The sequence below is a fragment of the Centrocercus urophasianus genome, unplaced genomic scaffold (assembly GCF_019232065.1).
Source record: "Centrocercus urophasianus isolate 14NV4802_14NV808 unplaced genomic scaffold, USGS_Curo_1.0 seq_27, whole genome shotgun sequence".
NCBI classification, from domain to species: domain Eukaryota; kingdom Metazoa; phylum Chordata; class Aves; order Galliformes; family Phasianidae; genus Centrocercus; species Centrocercus urophasianus.
This window is the reverse complement of record NW_024884833.1, coordinates 6,557,282-6,582,936: the sequence shown is the minus strand read 5'-3', so window position 1 is coordinate 6,582,936 and position 25,655 is coordinate 6,557,282. Positions and strand designations below refer to the sequence as shown.

General features: G+C 38.9%; 1 protein-coding gene and 1 long non-coding RNA gene across 3 annotated transcripts in view; one reads left to right on the top strand and one right to left on the bottom strand.

Annotated features, from left to right (window-relative positions):
* MLLT3 (MLLT3 super elongation complex subunit) overlaps positions 1-25,655 on the top strand; it is a 108,771-nt gene that overhangs the window by 44,845 nt on the left and 38,271 nt on the right. Inside the window, exons 3-4 of one of the 2 annotated variants that reach the window (XM_042826916.1) lie at positions 9,349-9,431; positions 13,061-13,204. In XM_042826916.1, coding sequence (XP_042682850.1) covers positions 9,349-9,431; positions 13,061-13,204 — 227 coding nt within the window. The remainder of the gene's footprint in view (positions 1-9,348; positions 9,432-13,060; positions 13,205-25,655) is intronic. The other variant, XM_042826917.1, reaches the window with a different exon arrangement.
* Positions 16,027-25,655, bottom strand: part of LOC122164703 — a 14,119-nt gene continuing 4,490 nt past the window's right edge. Inside the window, exon 3 of the long non-coding RNA XR_006170296.1 lies at positions 16,027-16,088. This is a non-coding gene — a long non-coding RNA (uncharacterized LOC122164703). The remainder of the gene's footprint in view (positions 16,089-25,655) is intronic.

Below are 25,655 nucleotides of genomic sequence, written 5' to 3'. Positions count from 1 at the left end.
TCTCTCTCTCTCTCTCTCTCTCTATATATATATATTCTCCAGCAAGTGCATTTTGGAGAGTGAGTTGTAAAAATGCTTGGTGGCTCTGTGTTTTCAACACTGTCCTTTTGTTTCTTTTTTTTTAGTCTTCCTCTTAATTATATTTAACTGGGACTTGCTTGGAGGACCTTGCTTGGAGTGAATTGTCATTGTACAGCAGGGATCTTAATGTCTCATAATTTAAAACTAGTGGAAAGCCCATCTGTCTGTTTCCATGGTTGACAAGCACGACTGATTTGTTCTGTCTACTTCTGGTAGACTTGGTGTGTCTAAAGAGCACTCAAAGTCTATGTGAATTACCCTGGTGAACAGCTAGGAAAGCATCTTCAGTTTCTGATGCATGTGAGTGAACCTCTGCTAATAACAAGAATCTGTTCCTAAGATCTGGAATGGAAATCTGTTGTTGGAACAATTCCCTTTCCTCACCCATTTCCAGTTCATTGTTCTCCTTTGTTCCTTGCAACCCTTTCAGGGCATCCTGTGGAGCTTGTCATGGAAGTTTCATTTCATGTTGTCCTGCTTCTGTGTATTGTATCTCCTTGCAGCCCCAGTGTTATTGTTAGTGTTTCCTTTTTTCATATATTGGATTATGTACATGGGAAGGTTTTGAGATAAGTAGAGCTTTTCTGCCCTTCTCTGTTCCACCTACCTCTTAAATTTTCCTCATGTAAGGACATGTATTTTAACCACAAGTTCTGGCTCTTTCTCATTTCGTAAGAATAGACAGAGGTCTTAACTAGGTAACCTTGCTGATGGGCAGCCCTCTGCTGGCTGCCATCCCTGTAACTTTATAATAGTTATAGGGAAGTGTATGGAATTGCCAGAGGACTCGTGCATAATTCTAAAGTGCTTTCCTTTACCTTTTTATTTAATTTAATAGTGGATTGCATGCGTACTGTGGTTAGGGGTGGTCTTCAACACTGAGAAAATCAGATCAGAATATAACCTAAGATCCATCTATTCCCACAGTTTCCTGGAGCAGTCATTCAATTGTTAGGTTAAAAATAAGTAAAACAGACTAAGGAACTCCTAGACTTTAAAAATGCTAGATTTAAAAAGCATTCTTGTGTGGTTAGGTATCATCAATTGAATCTACAGTGGGAAAGCATGCTTTGGATAAATGAAGTCCAACAGGAGTATGCTTTGATATAGAAAAGCTGTGAGCAGACACAGTGTGTTTGAAAGGGTACATATCTTTTCTCAGAAACAACTACAGGCTAAGTTTTACAGGGAAACTGAGGAACATAGCTCCCATTCTAGACTAGATATTTATCTTTGCTGAAAGTCTGGTTTCATTAGTTCCAAAGGTGAGGTTTTTCAGCTACTTGTGAACCATAACAAAATTCAGAGGTTGAAATGGGGCTTCCTCATGCTTGGACTGTACTGGGTGCTCAAAACTAAGCCAGCAGCAGATTCCAGATTGGTCTTCTCCTTTAGAAAGAGAACTTTGGAGATAAGTCTGGAGTTTCCATGTGAGAGTATCGACTGCGTGTATTTTGTCTGTGCATGTGTAAGCATGTTACATTGATAAGCAGCATTATTTCTGTACTTCTGTATTTCTGTAGCATGGTCTCTTAGAGTTGCTTGGCTTCAAGGATTCAGTGAAATAGGTGTTCCTCAATTTCTTCGCCTTGTTTGCAACCAGCTTGAATTTGCAGATGCTGTTATACTTATGGGATCACTCCCTTCTCGTATACCATGGATGTGTGTTTCCCCTCCTAATTGGAAGTCTCCAATGGGAAATTTTTGTGTTTGAACTGGAAAATATTTTTACTCAATAATATATAAGCAATCAAAAATTATTTCAGTCTGTAGTCTTTCTCTTTTTTGTTTTGTTTACCAATTTGCAAATGTAATTGTCTACTTTTTTCCCAGGCATTTTTGAAAACAGAGTTGAAAGAGTGCAGAACAAATGGCTTTAATGCCTAAGAAAGCAGTTTGCTTTCTTAGACAAATCCCTAGACAAAATCTATCACATGTATATTTGGACAGCATTGTCACTTTATTTTTGTTACCGTTTTACAGATTACCAGCAGATTAGTAATACAAATAGAGTCCCATGAATGTAGCATTTTCTTAAGGTGAGGATTTTTTAAAAACTATTTGTTCACTTTATGCTAGAATTGGCCTGGAACAGAATCAATTACTAGAGATTAGACCACGTACAGCTTTGAAGATTTTTTGCTTAGAAGTTATAATCTATACTTCTTTCTCTTCCCTTTTCCATCGTGTAATACAGAGGAAAGCTTGCCACCTACATAGTGAGAATGGGGCTGCAAACTTTCAGGAGAGCTATGTTTGGCATTTAGTAATTAATATCTTGTACTTATTAAAGGCAGAGAAATAAAACTGAGTGTGCTGAAGTAAAGCGTTACAATTTTTAAATTTTTTTTGAGGAAAATCTGAATTTTCTATGTTCCTTCTTTACAGTGTACTCGTATTATGCTCATCTGGCAGCATGTTCTCTTGATCTATTCCCCCAAAATGTTCAATGGCAAAATAATATAATAGCTGTGATAATTACCTGCATGCCAACAGATAAAACATGTGCATTGCCTAGATGTGGCTCTTAAGTTGTGTTTATGCCCTGCTGTGTACTTTACATCATATTCATAATAGAATGAATTGCACAGAGACTTGGAATCTGTGCTTACTGGTTATTTTTAGTTGAAAAGATTTGTTAGGTTCTTAGGCAAGAAATGTTAAGTGAAAGCCAGAGCAAACAGACACATTCATATAAACATGTGTAAATAATTGATTATTTTAACCTTAGCTGTACCCTTCTATAGCTTTAAGTGCATATCATATTAATATAATATAGATATTCGTTTATACTAGGATACCACACTTTTTTTTTCCCAGCTGCTTATATATGGTGTTAACCAAACATATATGGAACACTATTTTTTTTGTTTTCCTTCTCCTAGACTCACTCTGCAATTGCTGAAGTAGCAATGAAATATAGACTATTATTCATGATTATATATATATATATATGATATTCATATTCTATTATATATACTATTATTCATGATCATATGCAGCTGCTCTGAACAGCATCAGGAAGGCTATCAAGTAAATGATAGAAGCAACATTTTTAATGTTTTCCAATACATTTAATATGAAGAAAGAGTCATTATGATTAATACTGAATGCTTGAGTAACAGGCAATTTCCTACTGACCGAAGTTAAAATGTTTTGCAATCTGTCTGCAAACTTAAAAAAGCAATACAGGGAAATAGTGGATATTGCTTCTTTAAGTGTGAAATGCTCTTGCCACAGATAATCAGGTTGTGCTAACTCTGTCTGTTTTGCAGTTAGATACTAATTAATATTATCTCAAATGCTCTTTTTCTTGTGAACAGCAACTGAGTATTACGGCTTTCATGGTGTTGTGAAATCTCTGATTTGTTTCTCATTTTAGATACTTCATTTCACCCTTTTGAAGAAATGTCCTTTGCTACTTAGCTTTTGCTAGAATCTGCTACAACAGCCTCCAACTTCAGCTCAGGAGCTGTTCCAGCCATTCTAAGGCTGATGAAATCACATTTCATGAGAAACTGCACTCAACAAGAGAATTTTTCTGATATTATTCAAAGTTAAAGGATGTGTTCAATAATATTATAAACCTTACAGGTGAAATAAATGACTTACTAATCAGTAAGATAATCTCAGAGAACTGAGAGATGTGATGGAAAATTCTTAGCTTTGGCTTGCAGTTTGGCGGAGGTGTTTGATGCAAGTATGGTGTCACTTCAATTCACGGGTAATTTTTATAGCTCTGAAAATGAGTTATCAGAAATGACGGGAAGTTGAGGGGGCAGATGGATGGAAAGGTTGGAACTGTGAACCATCCTAGACATTTCCATTAAATTCTTTGTTTCATAAAGGATTGTTGCATGCATGTACATTGCAGAATCTAGGTCAGTGTTTTTGTGTACTCGACTCAAGACAAGCTCTGCACAATTTATAAGGGAGATTAAGTTGGAAAGCTCACAGGTACAAAGGATTTTTAGATGCCTGTAGTTGCTGGAGCTTCTAAGATCAGTGTTTTTCCTGGTGGAAATCCTGAAACAGGCGGGACCTGAGCATCTAATATGGCACTTCATTGTCCTGTGGGTGATTTGTGGCTATGCAGTATTGCTCCGAAATCTGTTAGGTGAAGTTTTTTTAATCCTGGCCTGCTTTTTTCCCGTTTCAGCAAAATTGGAAAATACTGTAGGGAAAAAAAAAAAGTCATGCAATGTTACGCTATTGAAATTCACACAAGATGAAACTTCAAAGAAGAGGTCGCTCTTGTCTGTCCTCTGACAGTGTGGTTCTCCTGTACCTGTGACAGAGAATATATTCTTTTGCATGTGCAGCACATTTGCATCAAATTAGCTTGCACAGCACTATGAATTGCTGAAGACACTTTAGGTGTCTTTACTAATCTCAAACAGTTTGTCAAACACTTAGGGATTGTATTTTAAAGGACAGAGGATATGTGCTGCTTAAAAAAAAATAAATTAGGATTACTTAGATTTGCTGAATTTGCTGCTTCATCTTCTTAATTGTTTCTTGGGCACATAGATTGCACAGATATGCACTGGGCATTATTAAATTAACACCTATAAAGTCTTCAAAATTATTAGCAGCGTTGTACGTGGGAAACTTCTGGTTGCTCCACTTTAGTCAGGGGAAGTAGGAAGCTCCATGCTGTGTTCCAGACATCGTCAATTGTGTGCTCAAGGCATTTTTCTGCCTTTATGTGTGAAGAATCAGAATTAAGAGGGCAGATGCGGACTTTTAAGTTGGCTTTAATTCATCTTGTGTGTTTAACTGTGTAAAAATGTACCTTATTTTGACTGTCTTTGTTCAGAGTGATTAATAAACTCTATCTATAGCAGTGTTTAAAGGCCAGTGCAGAGTTAAGTAGTTGAGTGATACTTGGTGTGGGAAAACACTGTTAGGTGTGACAGAAGATTTTCTGCTTCCTTTCTTCCTGTCCTGTGTATCAGTTTGATCTCCACTGATGATGATCATAGAACCATAAAATTGTTGGAGCTCATAGGGGTGCTCAAAGGTTCAACTTCCTTGTAGTGAATAGGAACACCTACAGCTAAGCTAAATCAGAGTGCAGAAAGCCCCATCCAGCCTGGCCTTGAATGTCTCCAAGGATAGGATATCCACCACATCTCTGGACAGTCTGTGCCAGTGCCTCACCATTCGTATTGTAAAAAACTTCATGTCCAATCTAAATCTCCCCTCTTTCAGTTTGGAAACATTTTCCTCAGTGTCTGCAGGTCAGCCATGGTAGCCAGTGGTTGACATGTAGACACTTTATACAGGAAGTGTTACTCTCTAACCTTGTTAGGATTCACTTTTCTGTGAAATTGTAGGAATGTAGGCAATTCAGTATGTGGGATAGGAAACTTAATATGATTGTAAATACAATGCTGAAATCTCAATTTTAATTCTCCCTTAGATCTCTCTCTGTAATTTTGCTTCAGTGTTCGATGTGTTTCATGAAAGACTTGTCAGTGTAAATTATTAAACAGATTTGAACATCCTATTTCTGGCATGAGCTACCACTCAAAGCATGTTCAGTGTAGTAATTTTAGCTAGCTGTTGTTTGAACCTGTCTGGCAATTTGTTAGTATCAGTGGCTGGCGTATGCCTGAAGCTAGGGTACAACACATGCCATCCTTCTTGCCTCATTTTTGTATAGAGTCAGAACACTGGAGCCCACCAGTTATTGTACCAAGGTAAAAGATTTTTCATAAATATCACAGCCAGGTACTTAAAGCTGGCTTCTTATGTCAGGAGAAGCTTGGTACTGCAGCCTGCTTTCATCTAAAATTAATGCTGTTCATTTGTGGCACTTCTTTCAATGAAGATGGTAATTACAGGAAAAAATGAGACAGTGACCAATGTGAGCAAATCATAGGCAGGAATCTATAAAATACCCACAAGGCCTACTACATCTGTCCTGTAGGGTGCACAAAGTGGATGTGAATTGTAAAAGCTATAATTCTGCATGGCCCTGCTAGAAATGAATTTCTGTCTTTATTTACTGTTTCTGACCGTATTTTTCATGAAGGAAATGTTTGACTGTTGGAGTGGCAAACAAATATCTTCTTAAAGCTTTAAAACTAATGGTTATTATACCACAATTTTGTTATTGTAATCTCTATGGGCCTCAGAGTTGTTAATATTACTTAAATACATCTTCATGTTTTGGTTTACAGCTGTTCTTCAGGTGTCAGTTATGTCTGACACAGTACATGGGAGTGTATGCTTAAATACAATGCTTCACCTGTGCAATAAGGAAGCAAAATACTTGAAATAAATGGTTTAATCCATTTATGTCAGCTGTAGACTAGTTGCTTGACAAGTAGGAGATAAACATAATTTAGAACTTACAAACTCCTGCTCTGGCTTGCTGTAATTTTGTATATCTCATTATGCTGACATTACCAGAAGAATTTAGTTGCAAAGTGCATTGAAGGAGAGTTACACGCTCACATCTATTTGTGAATAATGAGTGTATTAGGGAATAGTAGCAAAACAGGTACTGAGATCATACAGGGAAGAAATCCTTGTTAATGACTTTGTCTTGATAATGCGGATGTTGTTATTGCGATTTTTATTATAAAATGCACATTAATATTTTTTACATGGTTTCTGGAAGGCATGTTTTGTTTAAAGCACATTAGGCAATGTACTTCTCACTATTCCTACAGGTTTTTGGAGTGTTTTTGTTTTTAATATAGCTAGGACTGCAGCTGGGTGTATAAATAGTCCCCTATCAGGGGAAATTAGATGGCTATATAGTGTAGATGAACACCTGAGATTTGCATATTACTGTAAGTCAGTACTTGTGCAATGGCAGATCTATGCGCATATACATATGCTTCCCCAGCATTTAATTTGAAATTGCATGAAAAATTGCTTCAGGGAATCTGGTCTATGTTTAGCAAATGCATTTGCAGATACCTAAGATTCAGGCTCTCACTTATTGGTAAGATCTTTCATTCTGACATAGTATCATGAACTCTGTATTGTTCTATGCAGTAGATGAGACGTGCTTGTTCTGTGAGCACTGAACTTGCTGAAATTTACCTGTCTTATTTTTCTCTTCACTTCTCCCAGACCTTATAGTTCTCCTGAGATGAGACTGTATACCAGTGGCTGCTTCTCATTGCACTGCAATGATGATATTCTCTGAAACTGTTTTCTCAGTGCAGGAACTAATTTTTCACAGGATCTGTACTAATCTGTAGGGCCTCACTTATTATTGAGAAAGTACTGAAGTTGGATCACCTATTCAAACCAGATAGCAGAGAGGAAGGATTTATATGATTGACCCTAGGCTGTCTCAGATCACCTCCTCATCTCATAGGTGCCTTAATGTAGCTTCCAGGAGGATCTGCTCCATGATGTTCCCAGGCACAGACACAAGGCTCACCAGCCTGTGGTTCCTCAGGTCTTCATTTCTTCACAAAAAAGGCCCTTCATAAAAACAGGAGTGATACTTCCCTTTTTTTATTCACCTGACAGCCAAGATGTATCAAGTTTTTCTTTTTCTTCCCCTCTACAGTATTGACTTTTCTGTTACTTTTTGCTCTGTATCTCCTGTGGTAGCAGTTAGGTGAACCACCCCTCTCTTTTCCACCCACCGAACTGGGTGGTTGTTAGCTGCTGGCCAACTTACAGCGCTGTTGCAGGAGCCTTGGTTGCCAACCAGGTGGTTATGCCAGTGGGTCCTGATTCAGGCTGTGCAGACATGTTGCTCTTGCTAGTATGTATATTAAGTGTTCTACAAGAAAGGTGAGAATAATGTACTAGCTTACACTTTAGTTGTAGTAATTGTATATGCTATATAATACAGTTTTACCATTACCTGTTCTTTGTTGTTGGGCTTTTTTTTTTTTTTCCAGGGGGGTAGGGGAGAGGGATGGGAATTTTCAAGCGCAAGACTGTAGAATTTTCTGCCCATCTTTCAGTTTAGGAAGACGCTCAATCGCTGGCGTGTGCTAAGCATTTTGCCACCCAAGTTTCACCAATGTCTGCAATTATAACAGACTTTGTTTTCAGAACTGTGATGTCAAACTGATTTGCTAGCACTTGTGTGAATATGAAAGAAGAGCGATTTGAGGGAGAGAATAATAAAAAAAATTATGCTGACAGTATGGTCTGCACCAATAAAATTCTTAGGAAGACATTGCTGTGACTTTTTTTATTAAATAAAGTGGAAGGTGATTTCTGGTATGCCATGCAATGGAGCCTGAAATCTCTGAACGAAATAATGTATTATTACAGTTTATAAATATCTGATGTTTAATAATTGTCATATTTTGTGAGTGGCTTTCAGTGTCCCATGTTTATATCTGCATGGGCAATCAAACAATGTCATACTTGAGGCTTTTTCCTCAAGTCATCTTCTGAATCTAAAGAAGCAAGGAGGGCTATTGCCCTAGCTGAAATGTTGTCAGTATATATTACCATAATCTCTAACTATCCTTAGGTAGGGCTGCTATGTTTATGTTTTCAAATGCTGGTAAGCTCTCATAAGGAAAAACATCAGTATGAAGTAATTTTTCTTGGAGATTCTAAGATAAAATGCTTAATTTATAACTTAAAAGCCTTTTCTGTTTGAATTCACCTCCCAGTTTTGACATGTTATCTTAATATTTTCTTCAAAATCTTTTCAAATCTCACCTTATAAATAACAGGTCCTCTCTTCTTTTTAAGAGAGACAAAATAAGTTCTGGGGTTTTTTTTGTTTGTTTGTTTTCAAGAGAACTGTGTTTAAAGCAAGTCAGAAAAGATTATTCTTCCTTTGCTTTTTTTAGTGCTTCTCCCTTTCCATCAATTGCGTGGAGAAAACTGAGTCGCCTTAGACAGCTGCAGTAGGTTAGCAAGGACTTGGAGTCTCCCTTATTCTTGAATTTCCTGTGTGGGGTTAGTGCCAGCAAAACAGGAGGGGAATGATGAGGTAGCTTTACTTTGCTTAAATTTACTTTGTGATTTACTAAGCTTGCATTTCCTCAGAAGGCTGATGTACTGATAGTACTCAGGAGAATGTGTTGGCGGTGTTTTTCCTGGATAATTTTTTTTTCTGAGAGGCCTTGTGATAGCAAGTCCACCAGGAGTTGATATCCCTTGGTTCTTGTGTTCCAAGAGACTGAAGAAACTGAAAGATATGTGTGTGTATATGTGAGTAATTTTGTAGTGATGCTTTCATGGAAGTGTTGCTGCAGACTATTTGTTCACGTTGTGTTTTTAAACATTTTCTGTTAAATACTGGCTTTTTCTCTGTTCCAGTGTGCAAGGATCCACCCTACAAAGTTGAAGAATCTGGTTATGCTGGTTTCATTTTGCCAATTGAGGTCTACTTCAAAAATAAGGTAAGGAATTGCATATTTGTTCATTTAAAAGCTTAAAAAAAAACCAACCTAGCAACAACAAAACAGTCAAAGAGAGAAGTAAAACTCAACGTATACACATATTCAAACATACATATTTTGATGCATAAATACTGAATGTAGGCTTAAAGATACATTTCAAAGTGTTGTTCCATAATTCACGGTCACTGTAACTTTTATACATGTCTGACTGTATTTTGTAGATAACTCTCTGAAGTTAGGATTACTTGATGAAGTACAGAAGCTGAATTATTCAGTAATTAGAAGAATAACTACTTCTACTGAGAAGTAGACAGGCTTTAAAGCCAGGAAGCTCGAGAGCCACTTAAAACGCTTGGGGAGAGGAAGCTGATCTTGATCATATTGAATTCATAATGAACCCATTGTTTTATTTTAAGTATTGCTGATCTTTATAATTTCTTCTTTTTTGGTCTTTCATGAAGAACCTTTTTTATACTGCCACCTCAGTCTGAAAAAAAATATATTCTTTTAGAGTGAATGTGAACATCGGTTCTACTCAACATTACTGGGGGCATAAATTGGAATCTAGTGCTATTCTAAAATGTATGCATTATTGTGATATCTCAAATTTAGTGTGAAAGTAAATACTGTGTTTACTTTGCAGTCTTCGGGTAGCAAATACAGAGATTTCTTTTAATGCACCTAGTAGGTTCTGTATTGCAAATAATAACTTGTTTGGATAAGAAGTGGACTTGGGTAGAATTTAAAGAAGAAGCTCTAATAATTTTGTGGATTTAATGCACAGAATTTTAATAATTTCAATATTTTGGATTCCTTCTGTGCTTTGAAAAATAGACCTGTTGTTTTACTTCATGCGTGCTTCAAAGATACATGCATACGTATTTTTTTAATTCCAGGATGTCATATAACGCTGTTTCAATAAAGTCAGTATTTCACCTTCCTTAAAATGCCAACTGCTTTGTGAAAAGCTTAAAAACAAATGAAAATGAGTAACAAGTCTTCTGCTGAAAATGAGCACACTTAAAATTCAGTGTAGAGTACAACTTGGTTAACTCTGTTTGCCTTCAGGAAGATGTTCCATTATTCTTCTGCCTTACATAGAAACTCTGTTGAAGTATGAGGTGTGGATAATTCTACTGAGGCACTTTCTAAATAAAGATTTAGAAATTAATTCTGGAATGTTCCCTGTATCAATCTGTGAAGAGAAGGGCTCAGTCTACCACATTTGCTGTTGGAAAGGGATACAGAACTGCTTCATTGAGTTAGCTGGCTTCGTTGGCATGCTTTTTAACTCAGCTGTTAAGAGGTCATCCCATAACCAGGCAGACCCGTAACGTCAGAAGACAGTGATTCACTGAAGCATCTCTACGGAAGCCTTCCCCCCCGACATTTCTTTTTCTGTTTTCCACTCAGTTTTGGCTGCCTTTGACTGCAAGTCTCAGGAGTTCTCCAGCAGGAGTTGTTGGCTTAGACTGAGATCAAGAGGGCATCAATGATTACAACTCACCTCACCCTCAAGCAGCATGTGGAATTAGGAAGTTTGCAACATCCCCCACCCCTATTTCCTATTTCCTGGGCTCAGTGCAGTGTGATGGAGGAGTGGCACAAAAGTTGAACTGGCATTCCTGAGGCAAATTACTGCTTTCTCCTGGTTCAGTTACTCTTCCTCCTCTAAGCCACTTCACAGGTATTCCAGTACAGAAAAAGAGGAGCTAGAAGGAGGAAGAGGAGACAGACCATCATCACTTACTCAAGGTAGATAACCTTTCCATTTCTGGTTCAGAAAGAACCCTAATGAAGAGAGAATGCAGTGGTGCAGGATGCCACTTGGATCATGGAGAATGATACTGTTCTCCTTCCCAGGACAAAGCAGAAATTGGTAAGAAATCTAATAGGCATTTTAACTTGACAAAAAAATGTTCCACATGTTTAAAGATTATGGAAATAACAAGCATCGCCTTCCACAAATATAACAAACCTCAAGATGTAGTTGATAGCCACTGAGACAAATTCCTCGGAAGAAGGCTTTAGATTGAAAGACTTCTACTCTGGAAATTACGGTCCACTTAGGATAAGGCTCATAAACTGCAGTATATTCTGCTTTCACTGTCAGGACTTCACTGGTTTGAATTAATGGCAGTGGCACAGGGAATGATATATTTAGTGAAACTCTGCTTTGAAATTATTACTTCAACAAACTTTCCACAGATTTCTTTGAAGACTCCAGTTTATGATTTTTGTAACTTCTATGACAAAGCTGCCAATACGGATTGCCTATAGCAATGCCACAGTTTTCTGTGGTGCAGTCTTCCTTTTTTTATGCAAGAAATCATGTGTTCATCTTTAATAAGAGATATCTTCATCCGTGATTGCCTTTGAATACTGTCTATCAAGAAAATAGTCTCAGCCATCAAAAAATAAGCTATTGCAAGCTTTTTGTCTCAGCTTCTTTGTTGTCTTTGTTCCATGTTTGAAGACAAGATGCTGAGGAGATCCCTTGGCTGTATTTGAAAACCTGAGACTTTTACACTTCCTATTCTTCGTATCCTTAGTGTCCTGAATCAAAGCTGAACGTTTTAATGTGATGGGTTTTTTTGAGCACTGGGGATGTCTGTCACTGAACAGAACACAGATCAGATGCATTGTTGTTTATAGGCTGAAATTTTGCTGCATCTCTTCCTTCTCCTCCCTTGTGTTTTTTTTTTTTTTTTTTTTTTTTCCTAGAGGATTTGCCCTTTCACTTGTGTTCTGCTTTAAGACTGTCATTGGTTTGGTGCCTTCTTTGGTACATCTGCACCTTTGAAGAAAGGGCTTCTTGCTATTGCTTTAGAAGAGCACTTAAGTTTTATACAGTGTCTAGAACACATTTGTGTAAATGTGTTGCACAAAACATACTCAATGTCTCTGGTATTAGCAATTTAAATTTATATGGTTACAGTAATGTCCTTTTCCAGCTGAGGATTTCTTAGAATAGCAGAGCACTGATTATGTCCAAGATAAATTTGCCTTTCCTGTTCTTTTTCTCTCCACATTGGTACAGGGAACATTTGTCTTTTTTTCATTATAGTGGCAAAGAATTTTAAATGCTTGGAAGCTGTGGTGGAATACTTGAAATCTTGCTGCCCAATTCAGTTCAAGGAAATGAAGTTCCATTAATAAATAAACAGACACCTTTCTTAGGAGTCAAATATTTTTTTGCTGCAGCAGTTTCAATCTTACCCTTATTTACAATTATTTTGAATTTGTGGAGGAAATTGTATCCAACGATTTACTGCAGCATCTTCTGTATTACCTACAGCTCAGAAATGATTGTGTTGGTGACTGAGTTACCTTGTGTCAGCTGAATCGTGATATTTGGCTTTGTGTATGTCTTTAGCCTATGCCAGACATCACCTTCAAAGAAGCCTTGTCAAGACAGCTTGAAGTTCATGCATATTCCCATGTATCATGATGGGCTGATTGGACCTTCTTTAATTTTCTGTAGTCCAGCTGATGTTCGGTAAATTCTATCATGTATCTCAGAGCACAGAGGATGGTTAAAAATGATGTAATTTTGATATACAGACTGATGTAGCCCATATTTTAGTTTTGGCGTTAGACCTTTTTATCTGGTTATTTTCAACCCTCAGGAAGAACCTAAGAAAGTTCGATTTGACTATGACTTATTCCTGCATCTTGAAGGCCATCCACCTGTAAATCACCTCCGCTGTGAAAAGCTCACATTCAACAACCCGACAGAAGAATTCAGAAGAAAGCTACTAAAGGCAGGAGGGGTGAGTCCTGCACCCACGTCAAAAACAGTCACAAAGATGTTGCTGCTCATTGCTGGTGCATGATTACTGTAATAAAGGTTGACCAGGCAGTGAAACTAAGTGAAGTGTTCTTATGATTAATGTAGTAGATACCTATTAACAAGGAAATGATTCATGTTTACTTCTATGAAAGCAGAACTTAAGCCTTAAATATGAAGCATTACTTGCTTGCCACTCCAGAGATGAAGTATAGCAGAGTTGTTGTGGTTAAAGTTATGCAAAAAGAACATAAAATGTCTCTCTTTTAAAAGGTAGATGCTACATAATGCAAAATGAATTCAGTAGTAGTAGAGCAAGTTAGAAAGTAATTATAAATAAACACACTGGAATTTATATAATGTACGAATACTCTGAGCCAGAAAATGTACTAAATCTTCACATATTTGTAGAATTAATGGGTACAAAAAATCCTGAAGTTAGGCTTTTTGTAAGGTGTAGAGGGTTAGAACTTCAGGAATATGTCAGGAATGTTTTGCCTGTTGCTGAAAATCACTCCAAGTTTCATGCAATAGCAGAACCACTCATTCTGGCTGAATCAACAGTCCTCACTCTGCTGAGGTTCAAGCAGGTCTGCTTAGGGCTTCTTCAGCCAGCTGGGGCGTGAAACCCCTCAGTCTGGAGCCTTGGCTTCATGACCAGGCAATCCTATGATTCCTGTTTGTCAAAAGGCTTCTCATCTTCAGCTTGAGCCTCTTGTGTCACGGCTTGTGTTTCTGCCTCTCACCTTCCCACCTCACACTATGTGTAGAGTCTGGCTGCCTCTCCTACGTTCCCTGGTGCTGGGGCTGCTGCTGGGTATCCTTGAAGCTACCCATTCTCATGGCTGAATCAATCTTGCTCCATAGCTTTGTCTCACAGGGCAAAGCCCCCAGCCCCTCCCTCACTGGTTCTGGAGCTGTGTCCTGGTCCAACAACTCCAGGCATTGCTATATAGGTGCACAGTTGACTCCAGCTCAGCTATATGTCACCAGTGCCCCAGCTTCCTGTACAGGACTAAGGGGCTGCAGGTCTCAGAGTTTGTCCTGATGGTGTTTCATGAGAATTCTGTTAATCTGTTCCTCCAGCCTGTCTGGGTCCTTCTTGGTTGCAGTCCTGCTCTTGAGTGTCATTTGCTTCACTTCCTCAGTAAGCTCATAGGATAAGCAAATCAATATTTTGTGGTTCTACGTTAGGCCAATATCTATGCTTTTGACTAGTCGTAACACAAATGGTTAGCCTTATCTGGTATGATTATATAAAAGTGGATTGAGGAGTGGTGATAGGAGGGAGCTGATTTGCGAATAATCTCTTAGAATAGTATCTGTGAAAATAAAGCGAAAATAAGTAGCAGGCATAGTCTGAAAGACCTTGTTATCTTCATGGAGGAGAGAACTGTTACGTCTGTAGTGGTATTGAAGTAGAAGCGTGAGCTGTGTTTTGTGTTTGCATTTATTAGGTGCAAGAGGGTATCCATGTCTGGACAGTGTATTGGCTTTTTAGTGTGTTTCCAAATAAAACATCAAGATTGTATTCTGGAAAGCTTCATGAGCAGCTGCTTTAATATTAATCATATCAGGTCAGTTGTTAATAAACAAGTTTTACCCACAAGTGTAAAAAATCTAAATGTTTGCTGGTAGGAACTTCGGGAGGATGTAGTGGGTAGAGAGAAAGAAAGAAAGAAGAAAAAACATTAAGTGACCTTTCATTATTCATTTTCTGCACCTTCTATTTTTAGGTTTCATGAATTAATAAAAACAAAAATGCTTTCATTGCTTCATTGTAAGCAATGAAATATGGGATGTTTTAAGGAAATTGTTTCCTTGAATGCTCACATTGTCTTTTGTCTTCTAGAGGAAGAAAACTGTGTGGTTTTTTTTCCTTTTTTCATATTTCCCAGTTTTCTTCCATGAAATGAGTCCCTTTTTCTTGAGTCTGTCAGTCTTTCAGGCTTCCGTTTCCAGGTTTTCTGACCTACGAGTATGTCCAGCTAACTCAGGAGAGATGATCTAATAACACTGTCTCAATGTTAGAAGTCTTTATGAAGGGCTCTTAAATCGCCCAATGTTGAAAGGCCCATAATACTTCTATTAAATTGAAATAGTGATCATCATTTTTCTTTGGCTTCTGTTGATGTCACAGAAAGCTGATTCTCACCTCCACGTGTAGTTAGAATAGACCACTGAATTAATCCATGAAACTCTAACTTAGTTGTAACTGCGGCATGTTAGGCTAACCAGGACACTTAGAGTAAAACAAAGTACAAGAGGTGGATTTTGTGTTTACTGAAGTCAATAATTAATACTTATAGTCACTGAATTTCTTTGGCAACAAGACAGAGAAAATCAAGTTCATCTTCAAAGTGAATTAGTTACCATATTAATGTAAAATGTTGAGTGGTAGCTTTAGGGAGAGCAGTCAAAGGTGGAGGATGCTTTTGCTATGTTTTTAAGTAATGCAAACTGCTTTATTTCTGTCCAACTTAATGTTGCACCTCTCATTAGTTGCTCTCCAAGGATTAGTCATGGGACATGTAATTCAACTGAAGTAAAGTACTAAACATGGTATTTTAATTTTCACAGACTTACATAACAAGCGCTATATCCTTCTTCGGGGAACAGTGCAGGTTTGATTGTAAAATAGTAAGCAACTGTCACATTGTTTATATGTAAACCAAGGCGTATGTTTGAAGAAAGTAGAGGTTAGGAAAACAGCTGCTGTTTGTATTTACAATTGGAAGTACTTGGCTTCATTCAGTAGATGAACCCAGACTTTCTTTGAGATGTTCATGCTTTCTTATTCAGAGCAGGAGCTGTCTCGTCAAGGTTCATGACTTTACTCTTCAGTCAGGCCGTGTCTCAAATGCGAACTAGTAAGAGACAGAAGAACATTTGCTCTAGCAGCTATTTTTGAGACTAATATACTTTTTCCTTTAAAAAATAGGCTAAAACTGTGGATACATTGCCAGTGTCTTCTCGTGGTTCCCTTCCCATATGTACCCCCTCTTTCATATGCCTAGAGATCTGACTGGTTCTCCTAAGTTGACTAAGAGTAACATTTAGATATTACAGGTAATTAAACAAGTAAGAAAACAAATTTAACATAGCTTTGTAAAGCTTGTATGTCACTTCAGCTAAGGTGAACAATATATTTTGAGTGGTGCCAATCATTAAACTTAACTCTGTGGAATATTTCTATCTTAATGTTACATTTGCTATCATGAGAACTTAAGCATGAAAGTACCTTCAGTCTTCAGTCATAGGAGATAACCAAACTGCTGATTTTTCTCTTTCAATATAAGAAATACTTTTTCTCTCTTACAGAGAGAATGATTTGATTTGACTTTAGAGACACTGTTTTTGTAGTCAGGCAGGTAAATAGAAACCTTTGGTTTAATCTTTCTAAGCCCCTGTCCAGTTTGCAAGTTCTTTATCAAGCTCTTCAGAAATCTTTATTCCTACTATTAACATGCTATTAGCTGGCTTTACTTTAGTAAATATAAACAAATATTTATAGAGAAAAAAAGAGTTCAGCGAGCAAATTCAGTCAAAATATTCTGTGTAATTATTTACATTCTGTCTCTTTCTGTATATATTTTAAATTGTATGTCTTTTAGGAAGTGTAATCGTTTTCACAGCAAACTTGAGAATTTTTTCCTCTGCTTCTACAGTGTAGTATGTAACAATGAGAAAAGAATATGTAAGTGAACATGACTAATTTAAATTAGCAACATGTATCACTATAGTCTAACCTGTTTGAAATCCTAGAAGGCATATTATATACGAGTGATGACTCTGGTGGCTACCTGACTTTTCGCCAAGCAAATTCTCAAGCTACTAGTGGTGACAGAATTCTGCATATGCAGTCTCTTACAGAGCTCTTGCTCTAGATATTGTGCAAAATTATACATGACTAAGTACAGCAGGATTAAAGTTCTCATCAATTAAATGCCAGGAAGCATTGATCATTACATAGCCATTTCTCTCCCTTAGGTTTCCCATACCCTGGAGGTTAGTGAGAGGGTCTGGGGAGTGGGAGACTTCCCTTTAGTCAGGGAAGAGGTGGTCCATGAGCGCCTAGACAGCACTAAGGTCCACAAATCCATGGGACCTGATGAGCTGCATCCATGTGTGCTGAGGGAGCTGGTGGAGGTCATTGCCGAACCGCTCTCCATCATCTTTGAGAGGTCTTGGAGAATGGGGGAGGTGCCTGAAGACTGGAGGATAGCCAATGTCACTCCGATCTTCAAAAAGGGTGGGAAGGAAGACCCAGATAATTATAGGCCTGTCAGCCTCACCCCTTTCCAGGCACGGGTGATGGAACAGCTTGTGCTGGATGTCATCTCCAGACAACTGGAAGAAAAGGAGGTTATCAGGAGTAGTCAGCATGGGTTTACCAAGGGGAGGTTGTGCTTGACCAAGCTGGTGGGGCCTTCTATGATGTTATCACATGCTGGGTGGATGGGGGGAGATTGGTAGATACAGTCTACCTTGATTTTAGAAAGGCATTTGATACTGTCTCCCACGACATCCTTATAACAAAGCTGAGGAAGTGTGGGATAGATGAGTGGACAGTGAGGTGGGTTGAGAACTGGCTGACTGGCAGAGCGCAGAGGGTCTTCTTGGTGGTACAGAGTTTGGCTGGAGACCTGTAACCAGCGGTGTCCCCCAGGGGTCTGTGCTGGGTCCGGTCTTGTTCAACATCTTCATCAATGACCTTGATGAGGGGATAGTGGCCACCCTCAGCAAGTTTGCTGATGATACGAAGTTGGGAGGATTGGCTGACATGCCTGAAGGCCGTGCTGCCATTCAGCGAGACCTGGACAGGCTGGAGAGCTGGGCAGAAAAAAATCGGATGAGGTTTAACAGAACCAAGTGTAGAGTCTTGCATATGGGGAGGAATAATTGCATGCACCAGTACAGGTTGGGAGATGAGCTGCTGGAGGGGAGCTCTGCAGAGAGGGACCTGGGTGTCCTGGTGGATGATAGGTTGGCCATGAGCCAGCAGTGTGCCCTTGTGGCCAAGAGGGCCAATGGCATCCTGGGGTGCATTAAAAAGAGCGTGGCCAGCAGGTTGAGGGAGGTGATCCTCACCCTCTACTCTGCCCTGGTGAGGCCTCATCTGGAGTACTGCGTCCAGTTCTGGGCTCCTCAGTACAAAAAGGACAGGGATCTCTTGGAGATAGTCCAGCAGAGGCCACAAAGATGGTGAAGGGCCTGGAGCATCTCTCCTATGAGGAAAGGCTGAGTGAACTGGGTCTATTTAGCCTTGAGGAAGGATGTGTGAGAGGGGATCTAATCCAGGGTTATAAATATCTGAGGTGTGGGGGGCAGAATGGTGAGGCCAGTTTCTTTTCAGTGGTGAGTGGAGACAGGACAAGGGGAAACGGACATAAACTGCAGCATAGGAAGTTCCGCACAAATGTGCGCAAGAACTTCTTGACAGTGAGGTGACGGAGCACTGGAACAGGCTGCCCAGGGAGGTGGTGGAGTCTCCTTCTCTGGAGATGTTCAAGACCTGCCTGGATGCCTACCTGTGCGACCTGGTGTAGGCAGGGGGGTTGGTCTTGATGATCTCTGGAGGTCCCTTCCAACCCCTACAATTCTGTGGTTCTGTGATTCCTTCCTAGAACAGTCAGTTACCATCTCTGCTTAGTTTCAGACTTTAAAACATGGAAATCTAAGAGGAAAGAGGCAGCTTTGCTATTCTTCTGTGTGCATATAGGAAAAGAGATGATATTAGCAGGGAAGTTATTCTCGGTTAATGATAACCTTCAGTTCTAAGTAGATTTTGTATGTTGAAAGCCACTGAGCCTGTATATAGACGAAGTGTGACTTAATGATTTAATGTTGTTAGCAGTGTTTATTCTATTGCTATTTTGGATTGCACATCTTTCACTTTCAGAAAAAAAAATGAAAATGCTACCTAATCTGTTTATTCAGATAATAGAAGCTAATTAATTTTGAAGATACTGAGTAATATTTAAATTAGATTTTGTCTCTGAAAAGCTTAGGCTTGTTCAAGCATCACTTCAGTGCTATGCAGTTTTTGAATCTTGCAGGAAAAGGCAGTGAAATTATTGTCAATTCAAGGTAAGACAGCAGTTTAATGTATCTTTGTCTCTCTGCCGTAAATGATGCTTGTACTGTGAAATGCTATTGCCTTTTTGGTAGGAGAATCAAAATCAGTAATTTACTCCTTCGAAAGTATTATGGAATTGGAATTCCATACTTCCAAAAGCTTGGAATTCCTTTCATAAAAGGAAAGTTCGTAACATTACTGCAAACTCACATGGTTAGTGATGATATGGTTTGAGGTTTCAGACTCAGAGTATTCAAGAAGAGGTCGTGTTTAGAGTACCAATGATTCTTTTTAGCAACAAAAGTGTTGCTATTGTCTGTTTTCTTTAAAATGATTTTGGAAATACAAGTAGCTGTATTCCTTCATCAAGATTACTCTCCTTAAAGACAGTTGATCTATTAGTGAGGCCAGAAGGAGGAAAAATACTGAGAGGGGTGGAGTTTTTAGGAAAAACTATCAGAGTAGAAATTTTGGTTTTGAGATTAAAAAAAAAAAAAGCACTACTTTCTGTTTTATTTCTGGAAGCTTTGTGTTTTCACTGTTTAAATTTAAGAAATATTTCCAGATGCTTCATAAATCTACGTAATACATGCTTTAACACATGATGAAATCATGAGGATTTCTCTCTTCTTCCTGCTCCCTTTTTTTCTTTCAATCCTTCAATGTCAGAATAGTTGGCTTTTACCTGGAGCCAGCTTTAGATAATCCCTGCCCTCAAGCAGTATTATATCTTTAAGCTTGTACGTTTCATAATTAGGTAATTGAATTTTCTTAAATGATATGTTAATTTAGTTTTGGGCAGATAACTTAAAAGAATTCAAAGAAGTTTTCTGTTCCTTTAGGCTGTGGGTTTCTTTTAATGCTAATATTACTTTCTTGTATAGAAACAGTTGTTCAGAGCAATTGTTTTCGTTGTTACTCTTAGTGCTTTCAGTACTGAATGAATTTATTCTTCACTGTAAAATGATGTGGGGTGGCAGCAGCCCAGGACCACACAAAGAAATCTGTTTATTCCATATGCCAGACAAGTATAATTGTGTCTTTATTGCTGCAGAAATGCAGTAGTAATGGGTCATTTTGCCTGGAATTCTAATAGATAATCTCAGATCTGACTAAAAGTACAATTTAAATTTTTCAGCAGCTCAGTGTGGGGAAATTTTTCTACCTATTCAGAAGCTACTTTGTGGAGATGTTGATAAATTATCAGCTCATTAGATGAAACCACAGGTAGCTAGGTGTAGACTCCACGGAGACGGGATTATTCCAGCATTGATGGCCTCCCTGCATTAAGGAAAATAAAAAGTAGAAGACAAACAAGCTTTTTGGTAGTGCTCCATTCCCCTGCAGGAGCTCTGATGTGCCTTAACATAGTCTTATTGTGGAACAACTGTGACAGCTCATGCAGTTTCTAACACAGTGATTGTATAGAATGGTGGACTGTGATTCCTGCTTATCAGAGGGAGACAGTATGTGTGTTTTTAGAAATTTTCAGTAGTAGAAGACTTTGAGACTGTTCCTCTTGCTTTCTCTGCTGAGATCTGAAAAGCAGTGTTTAGTGTTCTGAAAGCAGGTTTTTCTTATTGGTTATGTGGGTACTCCAAGATGTTCTTCTTGTTGGTAGATGACACTACTGTCTTTGGCAAGTCAGTTTTTATAGGGCAACTTGAGAATCAGTTTTAAGTAGGTTGATGTACAGGTATTACAATTTTATAGTGTTTGCCGGAAAAGAGTCCACAAAAAACGGCTCACAGTTTAATATAGAATGGTTTAGGTTGGAAGGGACCTTTAAAGATCTAGTTTATATCTCCCTGCCATACATGGGGAGAACTTCTGCTAGCTTGGCTTCCTTAGAGCCCCATCCAAACTGACTTCCCCAGAGCCTTCTCCAGGCTGAACAACTCCAGTTTTTTCTGCCTTTCCTCATACCAGAGGTGCTTCAGCCCTCTGATCGTAATCTGGCTGTCCTCTAGACGCACTCCAACAGCTCTGCACCTTTCTTGTGCTGGGCGCCCCAGAGCTGGCTGGCTGCAAGTGGGGCCCTGCAAGGACAGAGCAGAGAGAGAAAATATTGGTCACTATTATCTTGAAGCAACCCAATGTATGACTGGCTCTCTAGACAACAAGCCCACACAGCCAGCTCATAGTTTTTTCATCCATAAGTATCCCTGAGTCCTTCTGTGCAGGTCTTCTCTTAATGCACTAATCACACTGTATTCAACCTTAGAAATGCCCCATCTGAGCTGAGCTTTTTGACCGGTCATGGTCCTTCTGAATGGCGTCTCTTCCTTCTGTTGTTATTTTTGCACTACTCGGCTCAATGTTGTCCACAAACTTGCTAAGCTTACACTCCATTCCATTGTCTGCATCACTGACAAAGATGTTAAACAGAACCAGTCCCTGTACAGACCCCAGAGTGACTTGACTCATCCCTTGTCTGCGTGTGGACATTAAGTTGTTTACTGCCAGCCTCTGCTTTCAGCCATCCAGGTAATTGTACACTGAATAGTGAATCCATCAGTGTCAGTTCAAGACATGGATGTTGTATAGGTTTGTGTCAGAGGCCTTAGAGAAGTGCAGTGGATCACATATGTTCTTTTTGCCCTGAACACTGAAGTATTTACTCTGTCATAGAAGGCCACTAGATTTTCATAAATGATCTGACTGGTGGAATTGAAAGCACTGTGACCAAGTTTACTGATAATGCTTAAGTGGATGGACATGTCAGAAGTGAAAACTGTCTTATAGAGAGACTGGGACAGGCTGAACAATGTATCAGTAGAGCACTGCTATACTAACAGAGGCAAATTCAATCCTATGCTGCACTAGCAGCAGCATTGCTAGCAGAGATATGATCATACCACTGTACTCAGTACTTGTCAGGATTCACAGGGACTGTGGTATAGTTCTAGTTCCTGTTCTAGTCCACACAATTCAAAAAGGACATGGGCAGATTGGAGAGGGCCAGATGAAGGGATGTGATGATCAAAAGACTGGAGAGCCTGTACAGTGAGAAAAGACTGAAGAATGTAGGTCTTCTTACTATGGAATGCTTGGGAGCCTTTTCAGAGGTGGCTACAAAGAATACAAAGGTCTCTCTCTCCACAAGCCACATGGAGAAGACAAGGTTGCAGTGGCAGAAATTTTGTCTTGATATAACTTTTTTTACAGTAAGAACAATCACTGGAACATCCTACTCAGAGACATTATTGAACAGGCTGCTAGATAATCTTATTTAGGCTCCCTTTCTCCATAGAAGGTTGAACCTGATGATCTTTTGAGGTCCTCTCCAGCATGAACTGTTCTCTGATTCTGTGATTATGTAGAGTTAGCTGGTAGAACACAGTTATGTTGTTCAGTGGCATATGGAACTACATAAGTAAAATGCATGACAACCTTTCTTTCCATGGCATTCAGTTTTCTGAGAAGGAAATTAGAATAGGTTTAGAGGATGCCTGCAGATCAAGTATTATGGAGACTGGTCACTTCAGGTGTATGAATAAGGTGGAATCATTCCTACTCAAAACCTACTGTTTTTTGTTTTTGGTTTTTTGTTTTTTTTTTGGGGGGGGGGGCATGGCAAGGATAGAATACATTTTGCCTTTGTCTGGGAAGCAGTTCCTGGACAAAGGTGTTTAATTACAAACTCAACATCTGCAGGCTAGTCAAGGCTGTTTGAACTAGAGGCCAGAAAGTATTGCCAGCAGATCAGTTTGAATAATTAGGTATATAGTGCTTCATAACATACAGTTGTACATAGGAAAAAATAATATAATCATTCTCTAGCATTGGACTATTAAGAAGAATGTTTAAAAATAAATGCATAATGCCATTTTCTATGTGCTTGTGAGGCCAATGAGTGTAAAAGACAGCTTATCTCTTGTACGTGTGCTGTTACGTAGTGGGAGTTAGTTACTATACTAGACAATAGCAGCACAATGTTAAGACTGATTTTCTTGGGAGTTGGTGTCACCCTCTGACCTTCTGTGTGTGTTAGAAAATAGCTAATCTGGTATTTTTTGTTCTCTCCCTTGAAGATCTTCCATTCTAACTCTCATGTTCTTCTGGAGACTGCAGGGGCCTCCCTGAGAAATAACCTGTAGACCTGTATATCATCTGTGAGCTTGCTGAGAGTTCCCTGTGGGTCATTAATGAAAACACTAAATAGTTTTGAATCAAGTGTTGATTAAGTTGAGGAATACCAGTAGTCACTGGCCTTCAGCTGGCCTTCACATGTCAGCAGTAGTGTTTGAGTTCAGCAGTCCAGCCAATTCTCCACACCTCATCTCCTTTTTATCCAGTCCATATCTCATAGATCTGGATCTACGAAGGCTGTGGCAGTTCTCACAAACCTCTGCTGAAAATCAAGATATACAACAGCTGTTGCTTTCCCCACATGCACAAAACCAACCACAGGTAACAGTCACTTCAGTTGTGTTAGTTGGGCAGGAGTAAAGTATGTATGGAAGAAAGGACAGAGAGATAACAGTTATTTCCTACCTGCTCTCACTAGCAGGTGACTAGCAGCCAGATCCAGGACCTTGACATGTGTTGGCATTATTTGGGAGGATAAACATTTTCATAATGGGACCCCCCTCTCCTTTCTCCTTTCCCACTTTGATTTCTGACTGTTCCATCTTACAGCATGTGAGGAAATTGTTTGCTCAGAGGGTGATGACTGGCACAGGCTGCCCAGAGAAGCTGTGGATGTGCCTTGTTTGGAGACATTCATGGCCGGATTGAGTGAGACCCTGGGCAGCCTGATCTGGTGGGTGGCAGCCCTGCCCATGGCAATGGAATTGGGATGTGGATGGTCTTTAAATATCCCTTCCATTCTAAAACATGCTACGATTCTGTTTTTTTTTTTGTGTGTGTGTTTTGTTTTGTTTTTTTTTTTTTTTTTTTTGAAGATGCATGATTAAGTAGTGGAACTCGCTGCCACACATTTCAGATCCAGGAAATAAATATGATGGATATAAAGCAGTGAGATGAGGGTATAACAGTTTGTATAATGAACTTCCATGAGGCTGTTAAAAGTAACAGTGTGTATTCAGCCTCTGGTGGAGAAATTCTGTGAACTGGTATTTACTGAAAGGAATCCTGAAAGGAGGTAGGAATAACAATGGGAAAAGTGTTAGAGAAAGGAGTAACACTGCAGTTTGTCCTATATTTGTATATTTCCTCAAACTGTTCCTGTTGAGCACATCAAAGACATGCTGTGAGCTTAGTTAGACCTTTGCTCTGCTAGAGTATAGTCAGTATTAAGCTAAATCTCTGAGGCAATAGCAAGGCTATAACTAGAACTTCATGCTTTATGTAATGATGAATTCATGGTGTCATTACATGGCTGGTTAACTTACTCATTTAAAGCTAGGTTCTTGCCTCTATCATCTCACCTTTCTTCACTAAAACCCTTACTGGTATCTGATCCCACCAGTTTGTCTGATCCTAATGAGCTGATGATCTTTACAAAGCAGAGCAGTAACTTGTGCAACAACTGAGAAGAGAAATTAATGCTTTTGCTGTCTTATGTCTCCAAACTAATTGTAGAGCATGGCAACACCAGTCCCGGCTGGTCTTGGATTCCTGGCCTAAGCATTGGCTATGGTGCCCTTCTAGGGTAAACTCTTCTCTGAGTTCTGAACTGGCAGGGGATTTACAGTGCAGAAAGCAGGAACTGAGTAAAAAAAACCCTCTAAATAGAGTGGATGTAATGGAGACTTCTTTTGTTTTGATGACCTTAAGTTCTTGATGCAGTTATCTTGCTGTTATATGCTCTCATCTTTTGCTCTTTTTGTGTAGGTTTGGCTTAACGTGGCTATGTACGTACATACAACATATGAACAGTAACCTACTGCAGAAGCTGCTGCAATTCTGACAGCTCATTTATTTCGCTTGTTAGTGTTTAAACTATTTCTTTCCTAAGTGAAGCCACAGAGGAAATGCATTTCACTTAAAAATATATATGTTTCTGGAGGCTTTTTGCTCTTTTTTGATGTTTTGTTCACCCAGATCAAACATTTTAGGAGAGCTGTGAAGTTGTTAATGTTGACTTTATTCTTTGAGAGGGGAAAGACCGGTGATTCTCTCTGATTTAGGAGATTTTAATCGGGAACAAATCTGATAGTGATCAGTTTGGAAGGCAGAAGTGTGTATTTTATCACAGGACCCAAGAAATGAAACTTGTAGAAGACTTTCTTGGTGTTTTGTCATCTTTACAGAGCTGATCTGGAATGACAAACTAGTTTCTGCCTTATCACACACATTACTAATCACATTAAAATAAAAGTTTAAATCTACAACTGCCTTTTTTTGGGGGGGGGGGGGGGTGGGGATTTTTAATTTGGTGAGGGTGAGA